Here is a 27,654-nt window from a genome sequence, read left to right on the forward strand (position 1 = left end):
CAGACACTGAGGTGATGCTGCAATGGATATTATGAGAAAATTAAAGTGGTTTTTGACCCCGGATGCCTGTTGTTGGAGACTGAAATCCGGAAACTTTAGAATAGCATAATAGGGGCAATTTAAGACATACTATGTGCATCTTTTTAAACAGTTTGAAGCTTAAAAATGCACATTTTCAGAATCGAATGGTCAGTGAGTTGTCAGACTAGTTTAATTGGCTAGTTAATGTAAGGCTATTATATCATGTTTATGTTATTGATTGGATTGAATTATTTAGATTTATTATTTAATTATTGTTTTAATGTGGATTTAATCGTTAACAGCTAGATTGTTAGGCAGGGTATATTATATTATTGTTCATCGTTTTGATTGAGTTATTTATATTTATTCTTTAATTATTGTTTTAATAATGTGGGTTTTATTGTTAAAGGCTGGTAATGCTATGTTACGTTATTACAATTACAATTGCTAAACTACTTTTAGTTTAACATTAACATGTCGTTATTAAAGCTAAAATGAACTAAATGAATGACTTTAATCAGTGTTTGACCCGTTGTTCATGCGTTTCCCTGCTCCCTCCTCCACAGGGACAGCACTGAAGAGCTCATGGATCTCTCTGAAGAGGAGCGCAACGAGCTGATGAAGAAGGAGAGCAGTCGCCTGCTGAAGACAGGCCACCGGGTCAGCTACTCCCCCCGCAAAGAGAAGGCCCTCAAAATCTACCTGGACGGAGGGCCCACCAAAGACCCTGGACAGGACTGAGAGGGGCGGGGGGGGGCTATCCTTCCCTATTCTCTATCTGACCTGCCCGCTGCAGTGTAGCGCTGCCTCGCCAGCCACCCTGGCATTTGGGCCACACGTTGAATCAACGTCACCAGTGCTGTCCGGCTGACGCTCTCTTCTTTGAGCTCCAGAACGCATAGTACTCAGAGTACTATTGTGCACCATAGTTTATTGTACTGTAAAGTTTAAAGGGAAGTGCAAAAGCTATTTCAAGTTCAATATCATTCAGATAAATCGATTTAATAATACAGAGATGGGTGCGTTTGTTAGAAGAAGGGGGCAGTTTGGGAGAGATTTTATCGCCCTCTTGATTTTGCACTCACGGTGCGCCATCTCCATTGATTTTTTTTCGTCCCGTCGTTCTGCATTTTACTGTTTGTCCATCACTCACTCTATAATTTTGAGATGCGATCCAGCAAATTCTCATCGTCCCGAGTCACTCGAGCACAGTGCGTAATGTATCCAGTCACCTCCTCCAAGCGCCCGCACCGCTCATCTTCCATTTCGGAGAGCTCTTCGATCGACTCCAGTCGTTGTATGACACTTTCACTTGAAATTTTGGGTATGATGCTCTCACTTGAATATTGGGATATCTCTCCTTTTGTTTATTTAACACATAGTTGTGAAATTAAATGCTTCTTTTCTGGCTGAACAGGTTCAATTCTTGCAGTTTATGCTTCCTTTTGTGTGTGGGTGTGGTTAGCGGTTTGCCCGCCCACCGACTGCTGAAGCTCCTCCTCTCACTACTTCCTGCTGGGGCTCATGACACTGGTACATATGAATTGCAAGCCTTTAAGAGTAGGGCAACATGAATCAAGTAGTGCGCTTTGTTCACCTGATTCATTTTTTATTTTATTTTTTTTTCATGTAAATTATGTCACTTCAGACTGATAAAGGTGATGTTAGGTCTTGTGAGTGACTTTTAATGGCACGTGTTTTAATTTTTATGTACTCGGCTTTTCTTTTTCCATTTAGACATGTCCTGTGTTTCTTTTTCATTTTTTGGTTTTTATTTCTGCACAATGTGAACAGAGCCTGTGGGTTCAGATGTGGCAGGTGTGTGTGTGTGTGTGTGTGTGTGCATGTGTGGAAATGCATCTCGCTGCTGTTTTTGCGTAGCTGGAAATCGAGGGTTCGGACGCCGGTGTTTGAGCTCGACTGAACGCCGCAGGTTTCTGGGCTCCTCATGCTGCCACAAGCTGTTCACAGTAGACATGCCAATACTGAAATAAAAAGCAACAATCAATCTCTGTTTGCCTGCTTCCAGGTTGACGTATATAAAGATCTCATATTTTAGGCCGTTTACACCTGATATTAAGATGCGTTTTGGTCGATCGGATCACAAGTGGACGACGCTCAATACAGGTGTAAACGGGGTCTAAAGCGGTTTGAGCTCGTCCACTTTCAACCACTTCCAGAGGTCATGGAAAACACATTTGACCGGATTGCTTTCGTAGTGTAAACGCTCATGTGGTCGAATGTGTTCAAACAGTCTTCTCTCCGTCTGCTGATCTAATGCGTGAACATTATGGGAAGAGCTCTAGCTAGACGGGATTTAAACTTTGAAGACTCAAGTTTGGTTTGAAGATGAAAAAACATACCAAGCACAATGTTCTCCCACCTTCCTGATTTCTAACACACACTCAGTGTTCGGCTGGTCTTGCGACTTCAGAGCTGAAACTAAAGCCGTCGTCTCCGGTCACGTACACATTGCGTGAGCTTATTTTGTCTATTAGATTGAAATATCTGGAAAAAAAACATACATTTACCCTCCCCTTGAAGAAATCAGGACAGACGGCGTACATAAATCGGCGTCTATGATTCTCTCCCCTAACTAACTGATGTATATTAACGACGTGTATTTGTGTGTTGTATCTGTATGTTGTTGTTTTTCTACCACACATACAATGATTACATTTGCATAGGCACAAAAACGTACAGTATTGACATCATAATTCACTACCCGGCCAAAAAAAGAGTCGCTGTTTGGATTTAAGTAGGCAAATGCGTAAGAGTCTATGATTGGATCATTATTGCAGTGATTATTATGTTTCTAGCATATTATATGTTTGGCAACAGTTCTTCTAACCCTAATTGATGGAGTGTGTAGCTTCTCATTTCTTAATTTCCAATTTTTTGTGACCTAATCTAAAGTGAGACGCATAAAAAACATGATCTAACTCTTTACATATGCGCTAATTAAACAATAATTGTTAATTGCAGTGACAACAAATGAAGAGCTCACTATTTGTATATAACCTATTCATATATTAACAATGTAGAGACTACAATCTATGAACTATGAATTAACTATAATAGTTTGCAACTGATTTGTAAGTACTTTATTCCTGTGTACTTATTATAAAGTGTTAGCAATTATACTAGTAGTAATTATATAAAATACATAACTTTCAAAAGATTGTCTATTATTTAAAGTAAACTTCAGAAATGGCTCATCATCACCTCGACGGACTCAACACAAGAAATGAACCGGAGAACTTTTCCATGTCAAAGAAGGCGGAGCCTCAGAGCCACACCCACCTATTACATCATCGCCATGAGCCAATGCTAGTTCGAAGGTTTTTACCAGCCGGAGTGAACTTTCTAGAAAGTTTGCTTTGGCAAGCAATTTCGAACTTACAAAACAATTTCCTTTTTGCTTGACTTGTATTTTGGGGCCTTAAGCTGAGGTCACATTAGCCACATTTTGCGGGCAAGTCAATAGTGTAGAGATGTATGACGCAAAGAAGTTTCGTTCAAACCAAGCTGGTCAACGTGGCGAGTTCGCCTGACCAACGTGAACCAGTGAAATCTGCATGGGGAAATCTTTCGCTCTCACACGAAATTTGTGTGGATTCCCATTAAAATTATGATTTCACCTACGAAATTTTGCAGAAGGGTATAAATATGGTGTCACCTTTATTAAGAAATTTAATTATAACATACAAGTGGACCAATTAAATAAAGAGAACCATTTTAGTTCAAACCCTCATTGGTTCAGGTTATACACTGAATGTGAAAAGATAGAAGCAACACGTGTTTTCTCAACTTTTTATTTTCTGGAGCATGTTTTGTATTTATTGCCTGGGGAGATTACATGAGGTTTGTTGTATGGGTGCGTCACTTTAGCTACTACACGACACTTATATGGATTGATCACGTCAGAGCTGTCCTCATATTTTCTCTGCCATACATATTATTGAAGCATTAGTACTTTACATTAATAATGTGTGCTTCCTTCCCATGCTAAAAACCCACAGTTGAGCTTCAACACTTGAGGGCTGTTCACACTGACACACTGATTTGACGAACTAGATCTGGTTGATGCCCAAATGTTACGGTCTGCTTAACTGGTCATAGCTTTGAAACTCCAATCGAACATAAAGTGCATGAATCATCTTGCCTCACTCGATTATTAAAGTGTCACTTGACGCCCCCAACTTTGCATCTACACTCGGGTCACCTCAAATCACCAACTCTCATTCGCACTGAATGACATCCGGGCGTTCAAATCAATGTCAGTGTGAACGCTCTTTTAGATTCAGGCCTTCAGAGATTCAGAGCCTGTAAGTTTGGGTGATTAAAGGGAAGGCGTTTGCTACAAAGCTTTGGAGTGATGATGAAGCGTTCATGTCTGTTTCGGCAGCTTGTCTTCATCCGTCAGGCTCACTAGACGAGGTAGTCGATCTCAGAGTAGAGGGTGTCAGTGAGGTCCTCCTCGCTGGAGTTCTGGCTCTTCAGGCACAGAGCGCCTCGTCTGATAAAGACGGCAAAAACAACGTTTATGACCAATTTCATAACTTGTGAATGTTAGTGCATCACGGTTTCCACATAAATATCACACTGTTTCTTTAGCAACACACCAGCATATTTGAATGATTTCTGAAGGATCATGTGACACTGAATACTGGAGTAATGATGCTGAAAATACAGCTTTGCATCACAGGAATAAATTACATTTTCACATATATTGAAATAGAAAACAGTTCTTTTCAATTGTAATAATATTTCACAATATTAGTGTTTTAACTGTATTTTTAATCAAATACTTGCAGCCTTGGTGAGACTTCTTTCAAAAACTTTCCACTGGTAGTGTATGAATAATAATATATACTATATTGTTCAGAATGAGACGGCCTTCAGGGCTTCTTACCCCAGATGTTGGCACTGCAGGTCACCGGCACATGGGCAGTGCTCTTGAGGATTCTCCCCCTGCAGATCCCATGACAGCAGCTCCATCAGGTGATTGGCTGAAATGATGCAGCGCTCGCGTTCTATTGGCTTAGAGCTGCACACTGGGAATAGCAAGGCTGAAAAATGAATACAATAGTAGTTATGAATCAATGCTGGAAATGATTCATCTTAGTGAATTCCGTTCACCAAAAAGAGTCATACTGATTCGTTCAGTGGTGTTACATATTTACGCCAGTAGGTGGTGACAAATTAGAGTCTTATGTGTCATGATAGTCATTGCAACAAGCCTTATTATCCTTTATTAAAATTTGTGCATCTACAAATCATCTATACCAAGTGTTTTCCTCACAAAAACGTAGATCTATTGTATTGCAAAAGTCGATCAGAAACTTTGCTAATGCAAAAGAGATGAGTGATTCAGCAAAGCTTTGGTGTATTCATTTAGCAGATCCAACCCAATGAAATGCTCCTTCACGACACACTCTTGAATACTATTGGTTTGTGCTAAAGCACTTACAGGCATGAGAAGCCACCAGAGGTCACACACTTCAAAATGGATCTTTAAATGGGAGGGAGAAATATGAGTAAGGCTGCATCCAAAATCGCATACTTCTCTACTATATAGTAGGTGAAAAACAGTATTTACTTTGTGACTACTAAAGAAATATGTTCTATATAGTATGAATGTAATTCGGACAAGAGTAGCATGTCCATAGATGTAATCCGATGTAATCTAGTAGATGTAATCCAACAAAAGTAGTATGTCTGAATTCACAGTACTTGTAAAAGTGTAGGCAAAAAGTACCGGGATGATACTACCTCCGACAAGATTCTGAAGTGTGTACGATGGACACTTTACTATCCCATGATGCCACGGGAGAGGATTTGTGAATGGCGGTGAAGCGACACAGCTGACGCTGGTTGGTCACATGATAATGACAACATGGCGAATCCAGATTACATTCATACTACATGCATTTATACTATATAGAACACTTTTTTAGCAGTCACAAAGTACATACTTATTCAAAGTAAGTACCTACTCAAGAGAGTATGCGATTTCGGACACAGCCTAAGTGAATGAGAGTGATTCATTCACTTAAAGGGGTGATGAACTGAGAAATCAAATTTTCCTTGAGCTTTTGACATATAAGAGAGGTCATACTATAAGAATATCGTGTAAGTTTCAGAAATGAAAACTTCTTGTTAGTCCAATAAAATCTTTTATTGACACCAGGCGCAGCGAACGACAGGTTTTTCAAAGTGACGTCAAAGGGTTTCAAACCCCGTCTCCGCAGAAGAAGAGCAACGCCTACTTCAACACTGCCTGTTTAGCCACGCCCCCCGATTTGCGCATTAAATGAAACTCATAATATGCAAAACTGTTATCCAATCATAGCAGTGGGCGTTAACTTCCAAGTCTTCAATGCGGCACGCCCATAAAAACCGAGCGTTTTAGGAGCTAGGCTCAAAACCAGGGTAGAAAACAGCCTATACTTATTCATTTTGATGTTTTTGAATGTAAAAACCAAGCGAACATCATAAGTTGACTTCAGACAACAATATAAAACAATTAAAAAAGCCAGTTTATGACCCCTTTAAAAGATTTGTTCAAAAACTCAGAGTCATTCATGAACAACACATCACTATCAAGCAGTGTCAGCATATGCCAACCAAAATATTGAACAGATAATATGACGCTCCTGTGATGCTAGATGCTCCTACCTTTATGGAAGGCACAGCAGAACTCCTCCTTGCAGTCTCTTTGGTACTGACAGATGGTTCCTGCGTCTCCCTTTGAGCTGTTCCTCGCACACTGACCCCACACACACAGCTGTCCCGCACAGCATTCCTCATCTTTGGTGCACGTCTGAGGGGGATAACGTACATAGAGTGCCTTGAGACAGCTATTCACTCTTTGAGCCACTTCTTTGGTTCATGTTACACTTACATTTCAGCATATGTTTTAATCAAATCAAACACGATTCCTTCTCTCAGCACATCAACGCACAGGTCGTCCTGCAGCAATGCATCTCCACATATCACTACTAATACTAATATGAACAGTTCCTAATATCTAAACAGTGCATTTAAAGCCCCCCCCCCCCCCCCCCCGTGATGAAAATCCAGCTTTTAATGTTGTTTATATGTCTATGTGGTGTTTTTAATATGCAAATCATGTGTAAATTCATAAGTAAACACCATTGCTGAGTATTTTCTCCTTAAAACTGCTGTGAACCAAAGACAGTCTCAAAAACACGGTTTGTAATCGCTGGTGTTTCTGACGACACAAACTAGCTTGTAACCAATCAGGTCAACGAGTGGATCTCTGAGCTGGAGCAGAGCCATAAAGAGAAAGAGTTGCGACACTCCCATAGACCTCCGTTGTAAATAATGGCGGCGCTTTTAACCGCCCACTTCCGGGATTTGAAGAGCGGAATAGTTCTAAACACTGTCATTTTGGCGTTGGACCCCATTCACTTACATTGCTGCGCGTCGAGTTGTTCCAGAGTTAAGTTGTTGAAATATCGACCTCTTTTGATTTGTCAACTGTCTATTTTGTATCAGAGGCCCTTTGCGATGCTTATACTGGTCTTCATTTGTACATGCACAGCGTAATTATTTATATTTTATGTTAGTTGTTTCAACCAATTTTCAAGCACTGCCTGCTAACTTAGCTAGCTAGCGCGACTTCGTCAGTTAAGAGTTCGGTAATGAATCGCTGCCACCTTTATAGCAACTTTTATTTAATTTAATTTTTTGGGATATACTAACTTTTCATTATGTTTTATTGTCTTGAGTGAAGCGGCTTGTGAGAACAATGCTGGACCTCTAGGATTGTTATGGCCATCACCAGTCCTGTCTGTTTCATGGATCACCTGCCCCTGGTTTTTGCTTTTCTTGTTCACACAAGCACACATTTTTGTTGTCTGTCATTGTTTAATAAAAATAGTTTATTTGAAAACCTTCATTTGTATCAGCAATGCTTAAATTCGTTTTTAATCTGTTATAGTTTTGATAATGTGTATGGATTAATATTAAAATAATATTCTTAGTCTTAACATGATAATGTTCCACGTTGTGGTCCTGGGGTGGCCACTTTCATCAGAAGAAGTGAGCTAGCTTAAGCGAACTCTGAACGGACCGCCACGGCAGACCTCTGCGTGATCACGAAGGTAGGCTAATGGCTGAGTCAAAATTTATAAGCAAAATCACGGGAATCAATAGCCTAATACAGCCCAGTTGTGCTAAAATAAATATCATGAGACGTCCATCATCAGATGAATGATATGGAAAAGTTAAGTTAGAGCCGCTAAAGCAGCCAGTGCTACTGCCCATGCGAACATGAACACTAAGCTTTTCCCTCAATATAGCCTAAAACTTATCTCCAAATGCAAAACTGACATTAACAAAATGCAATAACAGCTGAAAAAGTACTTGGGGTGTGTTTTATTTTATATTTACCGTTCAATAATGCAATCGCTGCTGTCTGTCCCATAGAAGAGCATGACAGCCAGCGTATGTTTTAGAACTATTGGGGCTTACATGAACCACGTGACAGCCATAGCGGCGACATCAAAGAGTGTCGCAACTCTTTCTCTCTATGGCTCTGAGCTGGAGTGAGTGAGTGGAGGCGGGGCTCATTTGCATATTCATAGAACCACTTAATATTCAAAGAAACAAACAACATTTAAATATGTAATTTTGGTGATCAAAGATGAGTTTTAAGGGATACAATTATTGACCACGGGGGGACTTAAAGCATAGTGTTGCTATGTGATTTCTAAGGGATTCTGGGTAGGAATGAGGAGAATTGTTCAACAAGTGTAATGATTCTGATTCCTTACAGATTCCCTTCATTCATCCATTATTGAAAAACACTAATGCTAATCACTGTGCTTCCAATTAATGAGATCAATTTAAATTTCAGTAAAGCAGATCTACAAGGCTTTCTAACAAGCACACACAGTTTTGTTTAGTTACAATCTGCTTCAACAGTATCCTTTAAGAGTAATGCACATCTGTATTCTGCTTAGTTGGCTACCCTACTTCCCGTGCCTCGAGGTGAACTCGGTGTCCTATGTGGGGCCGGAGATGCTCATATTTAGCAATCTGTGCACTTTGATGTGAAACCCAAAGGAGGAACGCTCCAGCATATCAGATTCCAGGTGCACTCGTGCTGCAATGCAGTCACAATGCAGGCTCAGTTGCATCATATTGTTGGAAAGCCACATTATAAGGTACAATCTTTGTGTAGAAAACCAAATGCACCAAATGGAAATAACTAGGGACTAGGCTGAACACCTAGCATGCACTAAGCACACTAGAGAATCTTTTATTCTGGATAATACTGGAGGTTAAGCGAACCTTGCAGTGTGCCTGGTCTGTGAAATTTGAAACCTCTTACCGCATCAAGCTGTTTGCAGGGCAGACACTTTGAGCTGTGTGTCTCGTAGAGACAGTACCGGCCCTTCTCACAGTCTTCATCAATGACACACTCCTGAGAGACACAAGAAAAGCATTCAAAACCATCAAGAAGGAACACTTCGAACTTCAAACACATAGTCCACATTATTAATAAATATTGAACAGAGGAAAAAGTCATACCTTCCATTAACTTTAGAAGAAATACATATATTAAACTTATTAAATACAACCACTGCAATTATATGATTACAAATTATACTTAAGGACCTTAATTGTTGCTTTTAGTCTAATTAATTAAATGTGTTTCTTGTAATGAATTGTGATATTTATTTTGCAAATATATGCATTTGAAATGCACAGTCTCATCTGGAAAAACTGACCAAAAATATCGATGACTCATCCTGCACTACACAGATTTTTGTCCAATCAAATGCTGTCTAGAACAAATGTCCCTCCCCCTTAACCACCCATAACTGACTAGCAAATGGCAAATATTTTGTAAAGAATAACTGCGTTTAAGGCCCTGTCCCAAATGGCGCACTTCATGCGGACTTTCGGTCTCGTGGACCTGAATTGCGCGTGCTCGCTGAGTCTACAAGTCCGTAGGCCGTCCCATTCAGCACTTTACCGCTCTGAAGTGTGCTCAGCAGCGCCCCCTTTGTACCCTTCAAGCGGTCTTCCACGGAGCCCGCATAGAAGCAGGCTTCACGCACTTTAACTACCCAGGAATCCTTGCGAAAGGCCAATCAGACAACGGATGGGAGGAGATTTCGCTCACGGATAATTGTTGACATAAGTCTGAGAAGAAAATATTACGGTTTTTATGACCTAAATGTACATTTTACCAGTTGTTACCTACAGTTTATACAAACATTATGGTCATCGACCAGTGGTTGATGTCTCAAACATAATAATAGCGTGTTTAATAATACGATCGCATTATGATTCATTAAATAAATAGATCCGAATGGCTTTACTGAGTCATATATTTACACAGTATGAATATTGAAACTACTAATTGAAATTATGTTTAAATTATGTTTTAAAATTGTAATCTTAGTTCAAATGTGTATTATTATGTACAACTGTATACATCATTTAAATAAGCATGATATATCTATTGTCTAATTCCCAGGTGATATGCACAATATCAAAATATAGAACTGTAAAATTAGGCTGTGTAGTTGACATGCAGATAAGACGTCGGAGCGCAAAAATGTGATTTCTCCTGTCCAACAACAACCAGGCCGTTATTTCCGGCGTGACGATTGAGTCTGTCCCAAAAATACCTCTCAATGCGCCCTCGTGGACTTGCGCCAAGGGCCCTATAGGTCTGCACTACATGACTTCACCAAAGTGTGGACTCTGAGGAAGTCCACAAGTCCGGAGTGTGCCATTTGGGACAGGGCCTAAGTCCATTTTGATGCCCTTCCCTCGCTAACTTCCTTCGTCTCATTCACTCGGCTGTACGTCATTGTTTACGCTGCACAAGTGCCCTCTACTGGCGGAGCCCTTGAAATGTGTCCCCCTGTAGTCAATCATTTCATCCCTTGAAACTCATCTTTGATCACCAAAATTACATATTTAAACGTTAAATTAGCAATAGCAGAACTGAATTCACGACCGTATTCTGAGAGACGTGGCTTTCTGTGCGCACGCTTACGCTGTGTGTCAGTCGTGTGAGCACCGCATTGAGTTATTTTCAACTGCTTATTGTGCTTAATAACACTTTTTAACATCGAGCACGTCCCACATTTGCGGTCAACTTCTGAAAGACAGCTTTCCGTCTCTAGCAGTGTGCCAGTCAGATAATGAAACAAACAGATCAGGGGCAGAAAATTTCCAGTATTTTTTCCATTGCTCAATGGATTTATACTGGTTATACTGCCTAAAAGCAGACCTGTAGGGAAATACACTCTCAATTATTCAGCATTCACTTTCTTTGTATGACCTCCCTGGACGCCTGGAATGAGTAGGCTAGATCTGAAATGTCAAATGGATCCGGAAAGCCTCAGACGAGATCCGTCGATTATCAGCTGAACTGTCGCCTCGGATCCAGAACCCTGTCATCTAAAAGCCCAGGTCAATAAATCCAGACTCGTTTCAGTCAGACGGGAAATGAAACGCCGAGGAAGAGTATTCCTCTTCCTGAACACTATTCTTCCTGATGTCTCAGAGAAAATGTGTACAATAGTTTCTCAGACACAACTAGACAGAGAGACGGCTTACGTGATCATGATCAGTGCTGTTCTCTTTATCTCCTGGCCGCATGGTTGTTGAGGTGTTGGTGTCTTCAGCTGGATTTTCTGTTGTCTGGGAGTAAAAAGACAGATGTGCATTTAGTTTATCATGCATTTAAAACATGATACACACATAGAATGATGGTACATCTAGCCTAGAGAAATAGCACATCTAGAACAACTCAATTACTTTTAAGTTGTCATTATGCCAAATGATTTGAGCAGTCAGAATCAGGTCTGGAAAGTGACTGACTGCATTTAAACTGCATTACTGAATCGTACTAAAGCTCTTCACCTACCATATTGATTCTCTCAGCGATATAATTAGATTGATTCCCAGCTATGATTTCAATACTGCTGTAATTTTGGAGGTTTGAAGAGACGTTGTGTGGATGGAGGCTTGATTTTGCGGTCTCATTGTCCATCTGAGGGAGAGAGAGAGAGAGAGAATAAAATAAGCTCTTATTCGAAAACTCTGCAATAAATCAAACTGTGCAATTACTTATGAGCTATTTCTACTTGAACTGGCTCTTAAAAATCACTTTCACTGATTTGCATGGCTTTTTTAGCCATTTATATTACTGGTTAAAAAATGTTAAAAAATAATCTTATATAGATTGCACTCACAAAGAGCTGAGCGTAACAAGAAGGAAAACTAAAATCATACTTTAAAATCATATAATTCATTATAATGTCAGATTTTATGATGATGATTTTTCCTTATAGTGGGTAGCTACTTTATGTTTATTCAGTAATAATAAATACGCGTTTTGACTTGAACAAAACCAATTAGTTAAAATCTTACCACATGAACCACATACAGACCTGACTATATACATTTTCCAGTAAAGAGGTAAAAGGCCTATAAGATAGACCGATAATCAATTTAACCAATATGAATTACCGATATCCACTTTTCAACTTAATCTGTCATCAGTTCTTTAATATCAGGTTGATGATAAATGGCACATTTGCGGGATCTTTGAAGAACACCACCGAACAATATGGTTCACATTAAATAGTTTATGAAATCTGTGTATCTGTAGATTATGAAAATTTATCATAATGCAATACTGGTCAGTTCATGACACTTTCAAATATGTGATTATGTCTGTAAAGAAGAACACAACACGATCAAATATCAATTAAGATGTGATCAATGATTCTTTAGGAAAAGTCCGTTCTGATTTGGCATGTGTCATAACCAGTGATATCAAAACTAAGCTATTATTTATGACAGAAGCTCAAATGATTATCCAAATCTACGCTTATGAATAGGCTGTATTGTATTTAAAGCAGAGACCTGATGCAGCGCGTCCTCCAGCTTCTGCTGCGTGTCCTCCACATCTCTGGACACATCGCTCAGTGTCGACTGTCCTTGCACTACATTTGTCTCCATGTTTGCAATGATGTCCATGTCTGTTTTGGATATTTCGGGGACGATTCCATGGACGATGCCCAGGCACAGGCTGAATCCGAGCAGAAACATGTTGACCGCGCGGCTGATGCTATGAGTGTGTGTGATCAGAGGAGCTGTTTGTGTGTGATCAGAGGAGCTGTACAATAGGCTATGTGTGTGTGTGATCAGAGGAGCTTCAGCTGTGCGATGCGATGCACGTCCACAAACACACAATCCTCCTGTATCTCTGGCTATACCCACATATATCTGCATATTCAGGCATTCAATGCGACTGCGCGCGCATTCCTCATAAGCAAATCAACTGTGATGCACAATTACATATTTTAGTTATTTGACTTTTTTTTTATTCTATTTTTCTTTTTTTTATTCTGTTTTTATTTGCATTTACCTGATTTACACTAAACATAAAACTTAATCTCGTCTTTATCAGGTGACATTAACAAGAGGTCTAAAATAATCGAATAAAACAAATTCAGCGTTTTCACTTTTTAGTGAAAACTTGAGTCTCTGGAATGAATTAAAAACCCCACCATAGTGCATAAACAACTAGGTAGTTTTTCAGTTTAGTTCTGTTTTTGGTTCTCACTAACATATTTTTTATTCATGAGGTTGTAGGCTATAAAGTGCTTTCAATTCCTAAATAACGGTAGGGTAGGGAATTTCAGAGAGGCTAGCATTAGCAAGCTAGCTTTGAAAGCATTAGATCCAAGGGGGTAATCTATCGGCCGGAAACTGAAGCTTTTCCGGAGGCCGCCATTGATTAGCAGACATCACCTGCTGTTAGCATTCCATTGACTCCCATTCATTTTGACTTTGACATTCACTTTGACAGTGAATAACTTTACATCTGAGGCGTTTAAAGACTCCATTTGTCCATTATTTATTTCTAAAGAAACACGAACATGTATAAAAAGCTCCATTACCTTGTATCTTACGTTATGGCCCTGTATAAACAGTTTTTGTAAAAATAGGCTAACGATTGCGTCATAACCACGCGACTCTCTGTCGCACAGTAGAGAGATTACCGTATGGAAAGGAGGAGAAACTCGCGCGCAATCGGGGGGACGTGGAGGCAAAATGACAAAATAATTAATCAGAATACTTAGCAAAAGTTGCTCCTGCTCCTAGCTCATGGACAGCTCCTACTCACACTCTCCGTCTCTGCAAGTTTCGGAAGGTAATGATTCAGATTTCTCTCTGCATAGCTACTAGAAGACAGACGGGTTGCTCACGTCACATCTGCGTCGTCAAGCTCAGTTTGAGTCTGCGCAGTACGCTCAGCCATCAGGAAGTGAGTGCTTCTAATTGACTTCACTTTTCTCCGTTGAATCCAATGGGGTCGCTGTGTCCATTTCTTTTACTGTCTATGATTAGATCCCACCTTCCCTTCAGAGCGTCTCCAAAGCCACGCCTCGTCTAAAACACATGAACGCGCGCAGCCAGAGCAGATTCTGCAAAGCCTCATGAGAAACGGTGTTAAATTACCTATGTCTCAAAGCACATAACATTTGTACCACCTGGCGGCTGCAGATTCATTTTGAAATTGATAGTGTGTTGCCAGAGAAACTCATAAATCCGAGTCTGAGGACGTGAACAGCAACGGGTAACGTCACGGGTTGCCATCTTGAAATTATGGTTACAAAGGCGTGAACACAGCATAAACTTATTGTTTTGGTTCAGGACAGGAGGAACTGTAAAAGGTGGTCTTTACATAGCCTTATGGAGGTATGGAAATACATATGTTGACAGGCAGGTAGGACATCCTATCATTGCATTCGGACCAAATGCAATGATTGGATGGAAATGTTTTGGTCTTGAGACTTCCACCGATGTAAGTACACTTTTTAATAATTAAACCACTTCTATTATTGATTGCTGGGTCATTCCTGAGATTCAATAATATTTCAACTTGGATTTATTTTTATTTTTTTTAACTACATATAAATCATTTTCTAAATAACCCACATCATTAGGCACATATTAAACCTCCAAAAAATCAGGCATTTAAGACCTCATATTAATTTAAGTGTTTTTCAGATTTAAACACCTTTTATTCACAACACCGTAACGGACAAAATGGACTTGGTTTAAAGAGGATTTTACACAAGACTTGCTATAAAACAAACATCTACATACTGCTCATGTGTCCCTCATAACAATTTAATAACTACAAATGTAACATTTATGATACTTAAAAATAAATAAATTGGGACTAAAGTTAAAAATAGACCAATTGTGTGTTTGTGGTCTCTTTATTTTTATAAAAAATATTGTAAATTTAGTTGTTTAACTAAAGCCACAATTGTATTGTGTTAGCCCTTAACATGTCAGGTGGTAATCAGCAAGAAATGCCTTAATTTTGAATTGCCTTCCTATTTTTTGGTTGAGAATAGTGTGACGGGGTTGAAGACTGTAACCGGTTTGAATGGGAGGCATTGCCTTCAATTTTCTATATTTAAAAAAAAGATTTCTTTCCCATATTGTGCCTTTCTTTCTGGATCAACATATCTGCATGCATAACACTGTCTTTCTTCTGCTGATGTGGCTGCCACTTCTGAGATAAGATGCCCTTGTCAGTGTTTAAGTGGACACATTACATCAAATATTCTATTTATAACAAAATTATGAGTTGTCATGAATTTGGTAAGTATATCTTTACTGAAACATGACTATTTTAAATATTTTTTTATTAAAATTATCCATAAATTAAGTGAAAAACTCAACCCTGTCACAAGTTTCCAACCCCGAAACAATGAGAAATATACAGCTATGTGACAGGGTTGAGTGTGACGGGGTTGAGGTTTTCTGCACAAAATGGCCACTGCTCCTCTTGTAGTGTAGGAGGGTAGGTCATATATGGCAGCAAAGTACATTGTATACTTATGGATTAAAATAAAATTTAGAAAAATAATAATTTTCCATCTTAAAATTTATGTGATGATGAGTTGTTAAGCTTGACAGTACCCTCCCTTGACTATAATAGGCCGCAAAAATATTAATAAAAAGTATGATACTACTTACCATCTTATGCAACACTGTTAAAAAGACCTGAATGATGTCATTTCTGGTAAAAGATGTCTCATATGAGTGGAGCCTAAAATATTACAGGCGGAGATTAGTTGGTGTGACGGGGTTGAGTTCAGACTGAGGGACATCACTTTATAGTCTGTTTTTTTAGTAAATATCTTTTAAATATCACAAATAAAAATTTTTTGACACTGTGTACATTTTATTAAATATTTTCTAAGTACAAATTCAGTGAAGTACCTCAGGGACCTGACAAAATGCTTAGTTTCCAATAGAAATAAGACACTATTTTATGAGTAAAAATTATTTTAATGCAATTTTTTATTTATTTATTCATTATAATGGACACAAAGCATTGAGGAAAGCTTTTAATATTTAATTTGGTAAAAAGTCTGGGGGCTGAAATATTACTGAATCCCAGGAGTGACCCTGCTATCAGGATGTGAAGAGAGTTCCAACCAAAATAACAAAAAGTGTTTATGGAAATAATTGCCTAGCCTACCTTTAATGTGTTTAGGAGATGAAACAGTAGTGGCAATTAACGTGGGCAGTGATCTGAACTGGATAACTGAATCAGTCAGATTAGTAAACGAATCATTCAGACACAGATCTGACTCAAAATAGCACAAAATATCTATCATATATGGATATAATAATATCCCTAAATATCCACAAACAATCAGCTGTTGCTTTTAACTCCTGAATGGCATATTGCATGTTTGATCCACGTAGTGGCGCCATTGTCTAGTTGGATTTAGTTCCATAGCCCAATACTGACCAGCGTCCATGAAACTTCACTGCATCATTTGAAAGATTTATTTCAATATACACTATACAATATACACTTATACACTGAATAAGTGTTCAGTTTACAGATAACGATAGATTATATCAATGATTCTCGTTCATGGTTCACCTCTGGGTCCTTAAATGAATGTATGATGAAAAAGAATGAACTCATTGCATTATTCTGGAAGCCTATAGTTCGAGTGAAATACCTGTCCTCTCATTCGTTATCGCTGGTTTATGTCAGCAAGTGATTTAGAGTTGTAACGTTAGTGATTTCAAATTGAACGAACACACTTCATTTGAGGTTCTGCCTCCACTATAAAATACACACACAGCCAATAAAACCTTCCTCAAACGTCAGTGAGCCTCTAACTGTGGATGATAGCCAGTATATTTTGTGTCTTGTGAAAGAGAAGGTCTGATTGCGGATCACACACACACACACGCCTCCAGCTAGAGTCACTCAACAGATCAACACGCGCGCGCGCTTCACTGCCTCTCACTTCTGACTGACTGTCAGTCACACGGAACCGCTGTACTGTACCTGTGCCTTCAATCCCACACGGACTAATAATGAAAAGTAGGTGCCTATTACTTATTTTAAATACTTATTTTTAGTATATGTAAGCCTGTATTTTGTGAACAGTCTTGCTGAATCGCTCTTCCTCTGAGTATAGTATCCTAATCCTATCACTATCTATTGAGTTCTAATGACAGGTTGTTTCGGTTCAATTTCACCGGCAGAAAGCGATTTAGCCTAACGTTAGATATTACAGCGTTTTTGTAAAACGTTTTTAGTTTATAAATATTATGAAACTGTGCCGCCACAACAAGTCGGAGTCAATACGTCTGGTTCATTTATTGATTAGTTAACTTGACGAAGCAAACTATAGCCTGTCTCATTCTTTATGAAAGATTAGCTCTCGTGATCTAATACATATTTTCAGTTTATTCAGTTCCAGTAGGCTTAAGTAGAATAGTTTAGTGATCTCCATTTAGAGAGGAAGCTGCTTTTTAAACGTCTGTCTGACCTGTTTTATATGGCATTCTTTTCATTGTTATTTAAAAATCAAACGAATTGTTATTAAGGGTGCAGTTCTAGCTAGGGTACTTAAAGATAAAGCTTCTTTAGCCTATTCGCATCTATGAAGAACCTTTAACATCCTGAACCTTTTTATAGCACAAAACTTTATTTACAGTGGAAAAAGAAGGGTCTTTATATCTTATATATGTTCTTCACACTTAAAAAGTGGTTGTTTTAATCTTTGGGGAACACAAATTGGTTATTCTTTGAAATCTCTGCAACTCAGAGAGATGAAGTACAGTGACACCAAAGGTATAAGCCACACTTAAAATAATAAAATTAGTTTAAATTCTAAAATAATATTGTCTAAACAATATTGTTTATAAATTACGACATACTTTTTGGCAAATGTTAGTAGAACATGTCAGTAGTTTTCTTAAGGCATCCACTAAAATTGGTGCTAGTTGGTTTTAATTACAAAATTAAAAGGTGAAGCATCATTTGTTTGCAGATGCCATTGCAACTCTAATGCAAAGACAACCAGACAAATATGACTAAGCAGTGTGCTTTTGTCATTTTATATGCATATTCATTTCACCTTTTGTTTTGGACCTTCTCCTTTTAAGTCTCATCTTTTGATTTAAAATGCAACTGTGGTTTGCTCTGTCTCAGAGAGAGAGAGAGAGAGAGAGAGAGAGAGAGAGAGAGAGAGAGAGAGAGAGAGAGAGAGAGAGAGAGAGAGAGAGAGAGAGAGAGAGAGAGAGAGAGAGAGAGAGAGATATGAATGATTGGTTGTTCTCAGTGTGAGAAAGATAATACTCCTTTTAATGTTTCTTCAAGGAACCAGAGGCTCGTTCAGTAACCTGCACTTGAACTTGTGTGAAGTTTAGGAGATTTCACACCACTTGATTTTCACACACTTTTCTTGATCTCACACTTTTCTTGATCTCAATGAGACTTTAAGTAATATAATCCAGAGACAGTGAATATTGGAAAGCGGTACATGCACCCTTTGGATATTGGACACATTTTTACCTTTTGGACTTTAAACGCAGAATTGTTTACGCTCAACCTGAAGTTTGCTTTTTGGAGATGACAATCAAGCTAAATATTGACGTTCTTCTGATCCATAGTCATCTCAATAACAAAGAACAATTGAAAAACCTTTAGTTTTAAGATTTGACATTTATAAATTTGACATACCGTTTAAAGATTTAACCATAAATAGTATTGATGTATCTTAACTTGTGGCACTAGTTACAGTTGTTTATGAAACAACAATGCATCATCACAATGTCTATTAGGCTATATAAGATTATCTTTATGATGCTTTATAAATAGACTTCAAGTAAAGTGTCCATGCAGTTTAACTCTGGTAAAGCCCTGTGAGTTTTGTGATTCACTCGCCAAAACAAACAGTGTCAACTTCCTCTGTGGATGAGCAGTAAATGTATGTCATACCTCACAAGATGATTCACTTCTTAAAGGAGAACTCCGGTCAATTTTAACATTGAGCTCATTTATTTGTTCATTTGGAGTGCTGTCAATACAGAGATCAACGACAAAAATTGGTGTTGCCTACACCGTGTTATCCTCTTTTTAAAATTTGCACCCTGTTGACTTCAATGGGGCAAGTACTAAACCTTCTTTTAGCCTGTTAACATCCTTGATGTGTCATTACAAGTGCACAGAAAATGTGAGTGATTCCTTCAGAGTGAACATGAGTGAATCTGACTGCAGTAGATGTGAAAGATATGTATAAAAATTATGTTATTTAAGCCAGCGCAAATACCTGTGTTTACATCCTGTTTTCGGTTGAAGTCCAAAGTAGTCGATTGCCGAGTTCACGCGCGTGATCATAGGTAACTAAACCTGGTCAATTTTAACATTGAGCTCATTTATTTGTACATTTGGAGTGCTGTCAATACAGAGATCAACGACAAAAATTGGTGTTGCCTACACCGAGTTATTCTATTTTTAAAATTTGCACCCTGTTGACTTCAATGGGGCAAGTACTAAACCTGCTTTTAGCCTCTTAACATCCTTGATGTGTCATTACAAGTGCACAGAAAATGTGAGTGATTCCTTCAGAGTGAACACGAGTGAATCTGACTGCAGTAGATGTGAAAGATATGTAAAAAAAAAAATTTGTTATTTAAGCCAGCGCAAATACCTGTGTTTACATCCTGTTTTCGGTTGAAGTCCAAAGTAGTCGATTGCCGAGTTCACGCGCGTGATCATAGGTAACTAAACCTATGCGCGTGAACTCGGCAATCGACTACTTTGGACTTCAACCGAAAACAGAATCACTCACATTTTCTGTGCACTTGTAATGACACATCAAGGATGTTAAGAGGCTAAAAGCAGGTTTAGTACTTGCCCCATTGAAGTCAACAGGGTGCAAATTTTAAAAATAGAATAACTCGGTGTAGGCAACACCGATTTTTGTCGTTGTTCTCTGTATTGACAGCACTCCAAATGTACAAATAAATGAGCTCAATGTTAAAATTGACCGGAGTTCTCCTTTAATAAAAAAGCAGTTTTTTTTTTTTTTAAATAAAAACAATGCAGTTAATCATGCCATAAAAAAGTTATTCCGTCAGTCAGAGGAATTCAATCTGTAAGTACCAGATTCATGTTTTTGCACGCCCACAAAATTAACCAGCATATCGTATGAATGATATGATTACAGCTCTGTTACAAACGCATTGAAATCCCCTCAACAGAAGTGCATTCCTATTACAGTCCACAGAGCATTCAACAGACAGTGAGACAGACGAACATTCATCACATTTTATTTAAACCACCTTTCTGTCCGGTTGGGTGGAATTTCCTCAATAACGGTCAGTGCGTTTGGCCACTGTAGAGCAGCAGTGCTGAATCCACTGAAGATATCTCCTAGATCAGACACTGACAAGCTCACTCTGCCAGGTGTGTGTCCTGGACACTATGTCCTCCAACACCCTCAGAAGTTAGTCCATGTGTTACTGTTAAATAAGGAATTTTTACTGAGGGGCTTTGCCATGTTGATATAAGCATGAAAATAGTGTGGAAAGAACGCTTTTTTGGCAAGACATGAAACCAATCATGTTGTACGTATATCTTTATATTGGGAATCTGTTATACTTATAAATTAGTTTTTATACTATGTTTAAACACTGGCCAATGATGTCCCCTTATTTGGTGTGTTAAAAAAAAGAGGCAGTTGGTGAACCTTGTTTTGCACTTTCTACCTGTTATATTTTTAATACCATATCGTTAGTGATTTAAACAAACCCCTAAACTACGTATTAAACTTTAGTGTGTTTGTCCTGTGACATTTGTGCTACAGACATTAATAATGGACGGAATAATTGACAAGGATGTAAGGAATAATTGACTAATACTTACTACTGTTAGTTCGCTTTAGTTATCCAGTAGCGGCGCCTTTGTTATGTTTCGCCCGTTTGACTTTAAAGCGGGACTTGCAACGGAACAGGCCTCCGCTTGCACTCGAAAAAGAGCCCAGCTCTTGCCGTCAAAATTGCCACCAAAATGAATAAAAATGCTTCCAAAAACTTTTTTATGATGCAAAAGTTAACATATAAATTCTTGTTTTTAATATTTATAAGCAATATCACACAAACAAAAGTGCTATTTACCCAAATATCAGCATGTTTGCAAATGTGATATTGATTTTATACAACAATAAGTTAATAGGCTATTAGTTGACTTACATATTCGACACAATATTGTCTGTTTTTCCTCTATTTTGCCAACGAAAATAGTTCCAAACAGTAGAGGCATTGCACATGTCCGAGCAACACAGTTTCAGTTTTGTTACTGAATGAATCTAGCCTAACGTCGTCATACTCAGATTCTAGTCAGAATGTGAGTCTGATACTGCTCCATTGAGCTGTGATTATGGGGTGTGTTTCAACCAAACCAGGAAAGAAAATGCCTCTGCGTTCAATTGGATAGACCTACAACCAATCAGAGCAACGGAGTCAGTGACGTATGTTTTTCATTCATGTTTCCGATCGACAAATGCCTTGATCACGGTCGATATATTCTATAACAGACGCGATGGCGGAATCTACACATAATGTTTTATAAACAAAGTTCGGGAGGAGCACGTTCAAATAATCCAATCAACTTGTCATCAAACAATTACCAGGTCTACCCTATCAGCATGAGATGAAGCATATATTTATTAACTCTGTCAACTCACCTAACATTCCTTGACAGTTTTCAGCATCCCTCCACTCACTCTCAGCTTGTTCTTCCGAATACGGGGGGAGAACTTTGGGTTCGGGCCGAATACCGAGCCCGGAGCCTCTCCTCGGACAGCACGCCAAATATGCATTTATTCTATCTGACTTATTTGTAAGTGTGAACTCGTGAAATCTCAATTCTCCAGCGGCAGTCATCTTTGTTGTAAACAAATTCAACCCAAGCGCTCTTCGGTGACGTGGATGATTCATTCATACTGTTGATCATCTGTCCATCATCGCATAAAGCCCGCCCTGACAATTTGATTGGTCCGAACAATTTTGTCCGAACAATTTTTGTTCAGGCATAATAGCTCCTCAACGGATCAAGTCCAAACTTCCCGACCTAAATTTTTTGTGGGCGGGGCTAAGGTCGGCTGGCATCCAGGCTAAAATGAATCCACATTTTTGAACGAATCGTTCTAATGAATGACTTAACTACTCACTCACTTCTGCTTTGTCCCTGAAAGAATCAGCCGTTTTGACCAAATTGTTTGACTGAATGATTCAATGACTAACTCGTTAAGTTAAGACAATGATTTGCCGCCACCTACTGGCAATTGTAGTATCATTTCATTTTATCTGAGGGAACAAGACTGAACGCTGTTTTTGTTTTCAGTCGTGATTGTAACAATAGTTCTGGTTAATGCACGATATATCGGCCACCTTATCGACATCGGCCGATAGCCTACACGTTCATATTTAATATTATCGTCATTGGTCCGATAAGAAGATTTGGCGGGTATTTTAAAGCCAATAAGTAATGGATTATTTCCTTAAGCCGAGACAATTCAGATGCTCACTGTTCGCCATGATGGTTTTGAATTGCTTGAAATATGATTAGAATTTTTTCTTTTTTTTTTTGGTAAGGAAAGTTGGCCATAGGAGTGTAAAATGTATTAAAATTAAAACTTACTGGTTCAAACTAGGCTACTTGTAATCTTAACTTTGTAATCAGGCTCTCAAAAATTATATAAAAATTTGGATTTAGATTTATCGGCCAATATATCGGTTATCGGCTTTATCACTAGTTATAGATAGAACGCATATAAATACACTATTAAGAGAGAATATGAGATAACATTGTAAATATAACAGAGATACAGTAATTTCAGTCGCATTGCATACAATGTTTGGCTTGTTTTTGAAGGGGTTCTCCGACTATAGGCCAGCTCTGCATTTGCTACACCTCAAGACATTGCTCATGTTTTATTTCAAGACATTTGTCTGATTGTTGTCCTTAAAATGTTCTTGTGTGTCAGACTAATTTCTTATGCATCTCATCCATCGCTAATTCCAAAACATCGTTTTAGAGCTAGTAAGGGAGGCTTGAGACACTATACCTGAAATCATTTGGCGAAGTGATATGGAACTGTAATGCGGTCAAAACCTGCCTGGAACTACTTTAACTGTGCATTTCCTGAAAAACAATTGCACACTTTAGAATGTTCGTCAGCCAATCAGAATCAAGCCTTCAACAGCCCTATAGTGGAGACCTTATGTAGCCCGCCCCTTTTCAGCACTGCGCTCGTTGTCTTTTGACTTCCGGTCTGTATTTTCACAGCGATCTTGCGCATTTATGAATGAATGGCTCGTTTTAAAATCTTCCCGGTCTACTGACATTTGTTAAAGGTACAATATGTAATTTTTTGCTTTAAAAATAGCAAAAATCACTATATCTTTGTTATATATATTTTTTTAGTTGCGTACTTACATTATCCCGACTGTTTCCAACAACTTTCAAACCAGGAGAAATTTGTAATTTAATTCGAAGACATGTACCGTTTCTTTATTTCCGTTTTGTCGCCGTCAACAGCATCATATCCGCGTTGTTCCTGGTTTCCGCTCGTACTGCCATAGTAACCAGAGCCCTCTGATAGTAACCAAGGCGACAGATGTGGACAACTGTGTAGTTCATAATGTCTATCTGCACGCTGTTGTTGTTTCGTTCAAACATTACGGACCATGGCAAGCAGACTTTGGATAAAAAATGAGAACTAAAACGAGAATCAATATCAGCGCGGTGTTTTCGAGATGCCGAGAGCTCCCATAGACAGTAAATAAAGAGAGCTCCACGTCCGAGACTTCGACCGCTCCTACATGTACTTTATTAAACAGGTGAGCACATTTACATAAAACTAATCAATGTTATATAGTTCAACAATGATAAAATGTTAGAATATGATCTGTATGTTATTCTAATGTTGATCTAGCTTACTGCTAGTCTCATACAGACAAACTAACACATACATTTCAACACATTCAAATGCAGTTTAGTGTGATAGTGTAATGTTAGACCAAGTGAAACAGCGCTGCGTTACCTCACAAGTTTAATTTGTCTAATAAACTGACCTGTGAGTTGTAATTCTGCACTTGCGTGTAGTTCGGTAGAATGAAATGTCCATATTTTCCTTTTATATCCGCGGGACTTGCGCCGCGAGTACTGATAGCTGTGGAACTGATAGCTGTCTCTTAGCAATCCCGAACTGCTTCATATCACAGTCATGATAAACACATTGATGTATTCAGTCATCCATAAACATTATTAGATCGGTCGGTTTGACGTTGACGACAAGATCCATAATTCTTAGCAAATGTTGCGTCATCAATCTACGCCTTTGTTATTGTAAAGAAGTTAGTGACCCCTAGCGGCGAAAAAAATTACATATTGTACGTTTAAGACATCTGCTTTAAACATTACAATCCTCATGATAACTTTCGTTAACTTTACAGTAAGTAAATCCACTTCAAAAGCTGATTACTCCTGGACAGCAGCGCCATAGAAATATACAGAGCGACCGCAAAAACGGAAGTTCAAAGACAATATTCTAAAGATGGCGGCGCCCTCGTTTCTCTGGCGCATAAGGTCTATAAAGCTTGAAAAATACGGCTTGTTGAGAGAGTTGTGGTATTACTTTTCTAAGCAATCAATTAGAATCCCACATTGAAGGAGGCATCTGAGGCATATCTAGGGACCAGAAAGGAGCCAGTAAGAAATCACCTGGCAAAGTCCTAACAACCACTTTAGCATCCATTTAGCAACATTAAAACTGAAAAAAGTTAAAACTGTTGGCATGTATGTGGTTTTTTGGTGTTTCATGAGCCATTGAAGGTGTTCTGTTGCATGTCCTCTCAGTGTTGGATTGAAAGTGCATTTGCTGGTAGCTCTGTCTCAGTTTGTAATTAGTGGTTTTCAACAAAGCTTGATTTAAACACAAGTTTGCTGCTCAGGGAGTTTGTAAACGGTTTCTAAACTGCAGCCATCATATTAAAATAAAAACAGTGCTTTATGAGATCATCATCAACTAGCACAATAAATTGTTTTAATACATCACGCTCAACAAAATATTTAGGGTCTCCGTGGCAACTGGATCTTTAAACATGACATGTAGCACACAGACGTCAGCTGGAGCCGCGTTTTACATTAGACCTGTGAACTTTCCTTTTCCACCTTTTCCATGAGTCCATGTTTCCTGTTCAGCGCTTTTGGAAAGGTCTTCCAGGTGGGTGATTATGTGCAAGACTCTATTCAAAAAGTCTCATTAATAAGCAGATACATATGTTCGGAGAGCATGACATGTAGAGGAACTGACAATTACAAAAGCTTTTGACTCTCTGCAACAACATGAATGATACACAAAACCATCAATACTAATTTTATCTGGCTAACTGTCTGTTGATTGCCTATTTACTTACATGTTCCTAGTCTTAATCACTTCAATGTTTTCTACAGAATTCTATTTTAGTATTCAAATTTGAAATATATTTTATTAAATATTATCTATTGTGCTCATTTAAATAGAGACTGAGTCTGGTTTATCCTAAGGTTTTTGTTCTCCACTACTATCACCTGTCACTCAAACATTGTTCGCTAGTTGATGACAAGCTAATAATTAATTAAACTGAATGTAAAATCATGGGGCTGCACAATTTATCAAAATAAAATAGAATTTGCAATATAGCTTAGTGATTAAGTTGCACGGTTCACATTAAAATGCTGCTTCTCATCTGGGCTGTGAATGTAATGTGCATTTTTTGAAATGCAATGTGTGCTTTATTTACACATCATTTAGCATAAATTGTATTATTTCCAACATTTCTGTGGACAGAAGTTTACAGAAATTCACCAGTATTCCTCCAAAATAAAAACTTGGGGATTTGAAATGTTAATAGCTTGAGGGTTTGAACTTTTCAAAGTGAAGAATTTATCATTTTTATTTTATTTTATAGTACAATTATAATTTACAACTGTAATATATTTGTCTTTATTTATGTCTTTTTTAATTAGAGTTACTAATAATAAATACCCTGAAAGAGGTCTAGAGTTGGTTTCAGCAGCAGCGAGATGAAATGTCGTATTAAAATTGCCATATGCGACAAAACAATAGCAATATCATTTTTTGTTAAGTTGTGCAGCCCTCTGTATTTAAAGGGATAGTTCACCCAAAAATTTAAATTCTGTTATTATTCACCCTCATGTCTTTCCAAACCCGTAAGAACACAAATGAAGATATTTTTTAATGAAATCAGCGCCATTTTATCGTGATTCGTGTAGAACTCGTACCCAACATACAAGGTGAGCTACCAAACAAGTTTACTACATCTGAAAATGGAGCTGGTTATGTGATACAAATGTGACAGATTTTTCATTTTTGGGTGAATGAACCCTTTAAATTATTTAAAAAAACAAAACAAAATCTAAATATTACATTTACTGAAAAAAAAAAAAGATTAAATATTTTTATTTGTGCACATGTCATGTGACCATTAACCAACGTAAGAGAACCGTGAATACATATACGAACGTGTTGTTAAAATATTGAAATATGGACTTAAAATCTCAAGGGGTGCTTCAAGTACATATTTAAAAAAAGTTTACAAAAAGTTTGGAAACCCCTGTCCTAAGGTATCGGACAGTGAAATTGGATCCCTCATTTACAAGAATGTGCAAAAACACTCACTTCTGTCGATCTGTATGATTGGGTCGGCATCAGAGGTATCCTGACATCTACTGGTCTCCGGGGCTCAGTGAGGAGCCACAGTGGGCTTCAGGTGTCCTGTAACAGGTAGCGCTTGATCTGCATGGCCATGTGTTTTTCTTTTCTCCTGGAACACGAGAGCTGTCTATTCTGAGCCCCGATTCTTTTGCCTCACTATTTCTGCCCTGCTGTAATGCAAGTTGATCCTCAGAGCCTGTGAGGGACCAAGCAGTCAAGGGCAAAGAATGCAGGATTTCCAAACAAAGAAAATTATTTATTAAATGCCAAACAAAAAAGTTAAATTAAATTACCTGAAAACTGAACAAAATAAAGTCAGGTCTGGGCCAATAAAGAGGGTCAACTGAACAGAACCAAACTTAACAGTAATCAAACCAACTAATCAAACCAAAAAAAAAAAAAAAAGACCTCCCAAATGACCCACATGGGGAACTTATAAAGGACTAGTCCATTACACATACACAGGGAACAAACATCACTTAACACAATTAAAATAAATAAA

The 27,654-nt window shown here is 38.2% G+C and overlaps 3 protein-coding genes across 28 annotated transcripts in view; 2 read left to right on the forward strand and 1 right to left on the reverse strand.

Annotated features, from left to right (window-relative positions):
• Positions 1 to 2,033, forward strand: part of usp47 (ubiquitin specific peptidase 47) — a 38,025-nt gene extending 35,992 nt beyond the window's left edge. For all 5 annotated transcript variants that reach the window (XM_081358821.1, XM_081358820.1, XM_081358819.1 and 2 more), the window contains one exon: positions 588 to 2,033. In XM_081358821.1, coding sequence (XP_081214947.1) covers positions 588 to 762 — 175 coding nt within the window. In that variant the 3' untranslated portion in view covers positions 763 to 2,033. The remainder of the gene's footprint in view (positions 1 to 587) is intronic.
• A 1,641-nt stretch (positions 2,034 to 3,674) lies between these two features.
• On the reverse strand, positions 3,675 to 27,564 carry dkk3a (dickkopf WNT signaling pathway inhibitor 3a). 2 transcript variants are annotated; one of them, XM_081358842.1, is made up of 8 exons: positions 27,446 to 27,564; positions 27,117 to 27,348; positions 11,945 to 12,070; positions 11,635 to 11,718; positions 9,386 to 9,478; positions 6,703 to 6,847; positions 4,937 to 5,093; positions 3,675 to 4,540 (listed from the first exon to the last, which is right to left on the reverse strand). In XM_081358842.1, exons 2-8 carry the CDS (start codon positions 27,144 to 27,146, stop codon positions 4,453 to 4,455), a joined length of 723 nt encoding a protein of 240 aa, XP_081214968.1. In that variant the 5' UTR covers positions 27,147 to 27,348; positions 27,446 to 27,564; the 3' UTR covers positions 3,675 to 4,452. The 2 variants fall into 2 exon arrangements, with proteins under 2 accessions (XP_081214968.1, XP_081214967.1); XM_081358841.1 differs by lacking the exons at positions 27,117 to 27,348; positions 27,446 to 27,564 and adding an exon at positions 12,949 to 13,287.
• mical2a (microtubule associated monooxygenase, calponin and LIM domain containing 2a) overlaps positions 17,197 to 27,654 on the forward strand; it is an 83,931-nt gene continuing 73,473 nt past the window's right edge. For all 21 annotated transcript variants that reach the window (XR_014029639.1, XR_014029640.1, XR_014029641.1 and 18 more), the window contains exon 1: positions 17,197 to 17,461. The gene's annotated coding sequence lies outside the window, so the exon portion shown is untranslated. The remainder of the gene's footprint in view (positions 17,462 to 27,654) is intronic.

The sequence above is a fragment of the Scardinius erythrophthalmus genome (assembly GCF_964197995.2).
Source record: "Scardinius erythrophthalmus genome assembly, chromosome: 2".
Taxonomy (NCBI): domain Eukaryota; kingdom Metazoa; phylum Chordata; class Actinopteri; order Cypriniformes; family Leuciscidae; genus Scardinius; species Scardinius erythrophthalmus.

What these genes read in the sequence shown, in the direction of transcription:
- dkk3a (XM_081358841.1), bottom strand. Translation starts at nt 13,134, where the DNA reads ATGTTTCTGCTCGGATTCAGCCTGTGCCTGGGCATCGTCCATGGAATC. An exon ending in ACAGCACTGATCATGATCAC is followed by an intron (nt 9,479 to 11,634) that starts GTAAGCCGTCTC and finishes TGTGTCTCTCAG; the next exon opens with GAGTGTGTCATTGATGAAGA. An exon ending in CTGCAGTGCCAACATCTGGG is followed by an intron (nt 4,541 to 4,936) that starts GTAAGAAGCCCT and finishes CGTCTTTATCAG; the next exon opens with ACGAGGCGCTCTGTGCCTGA.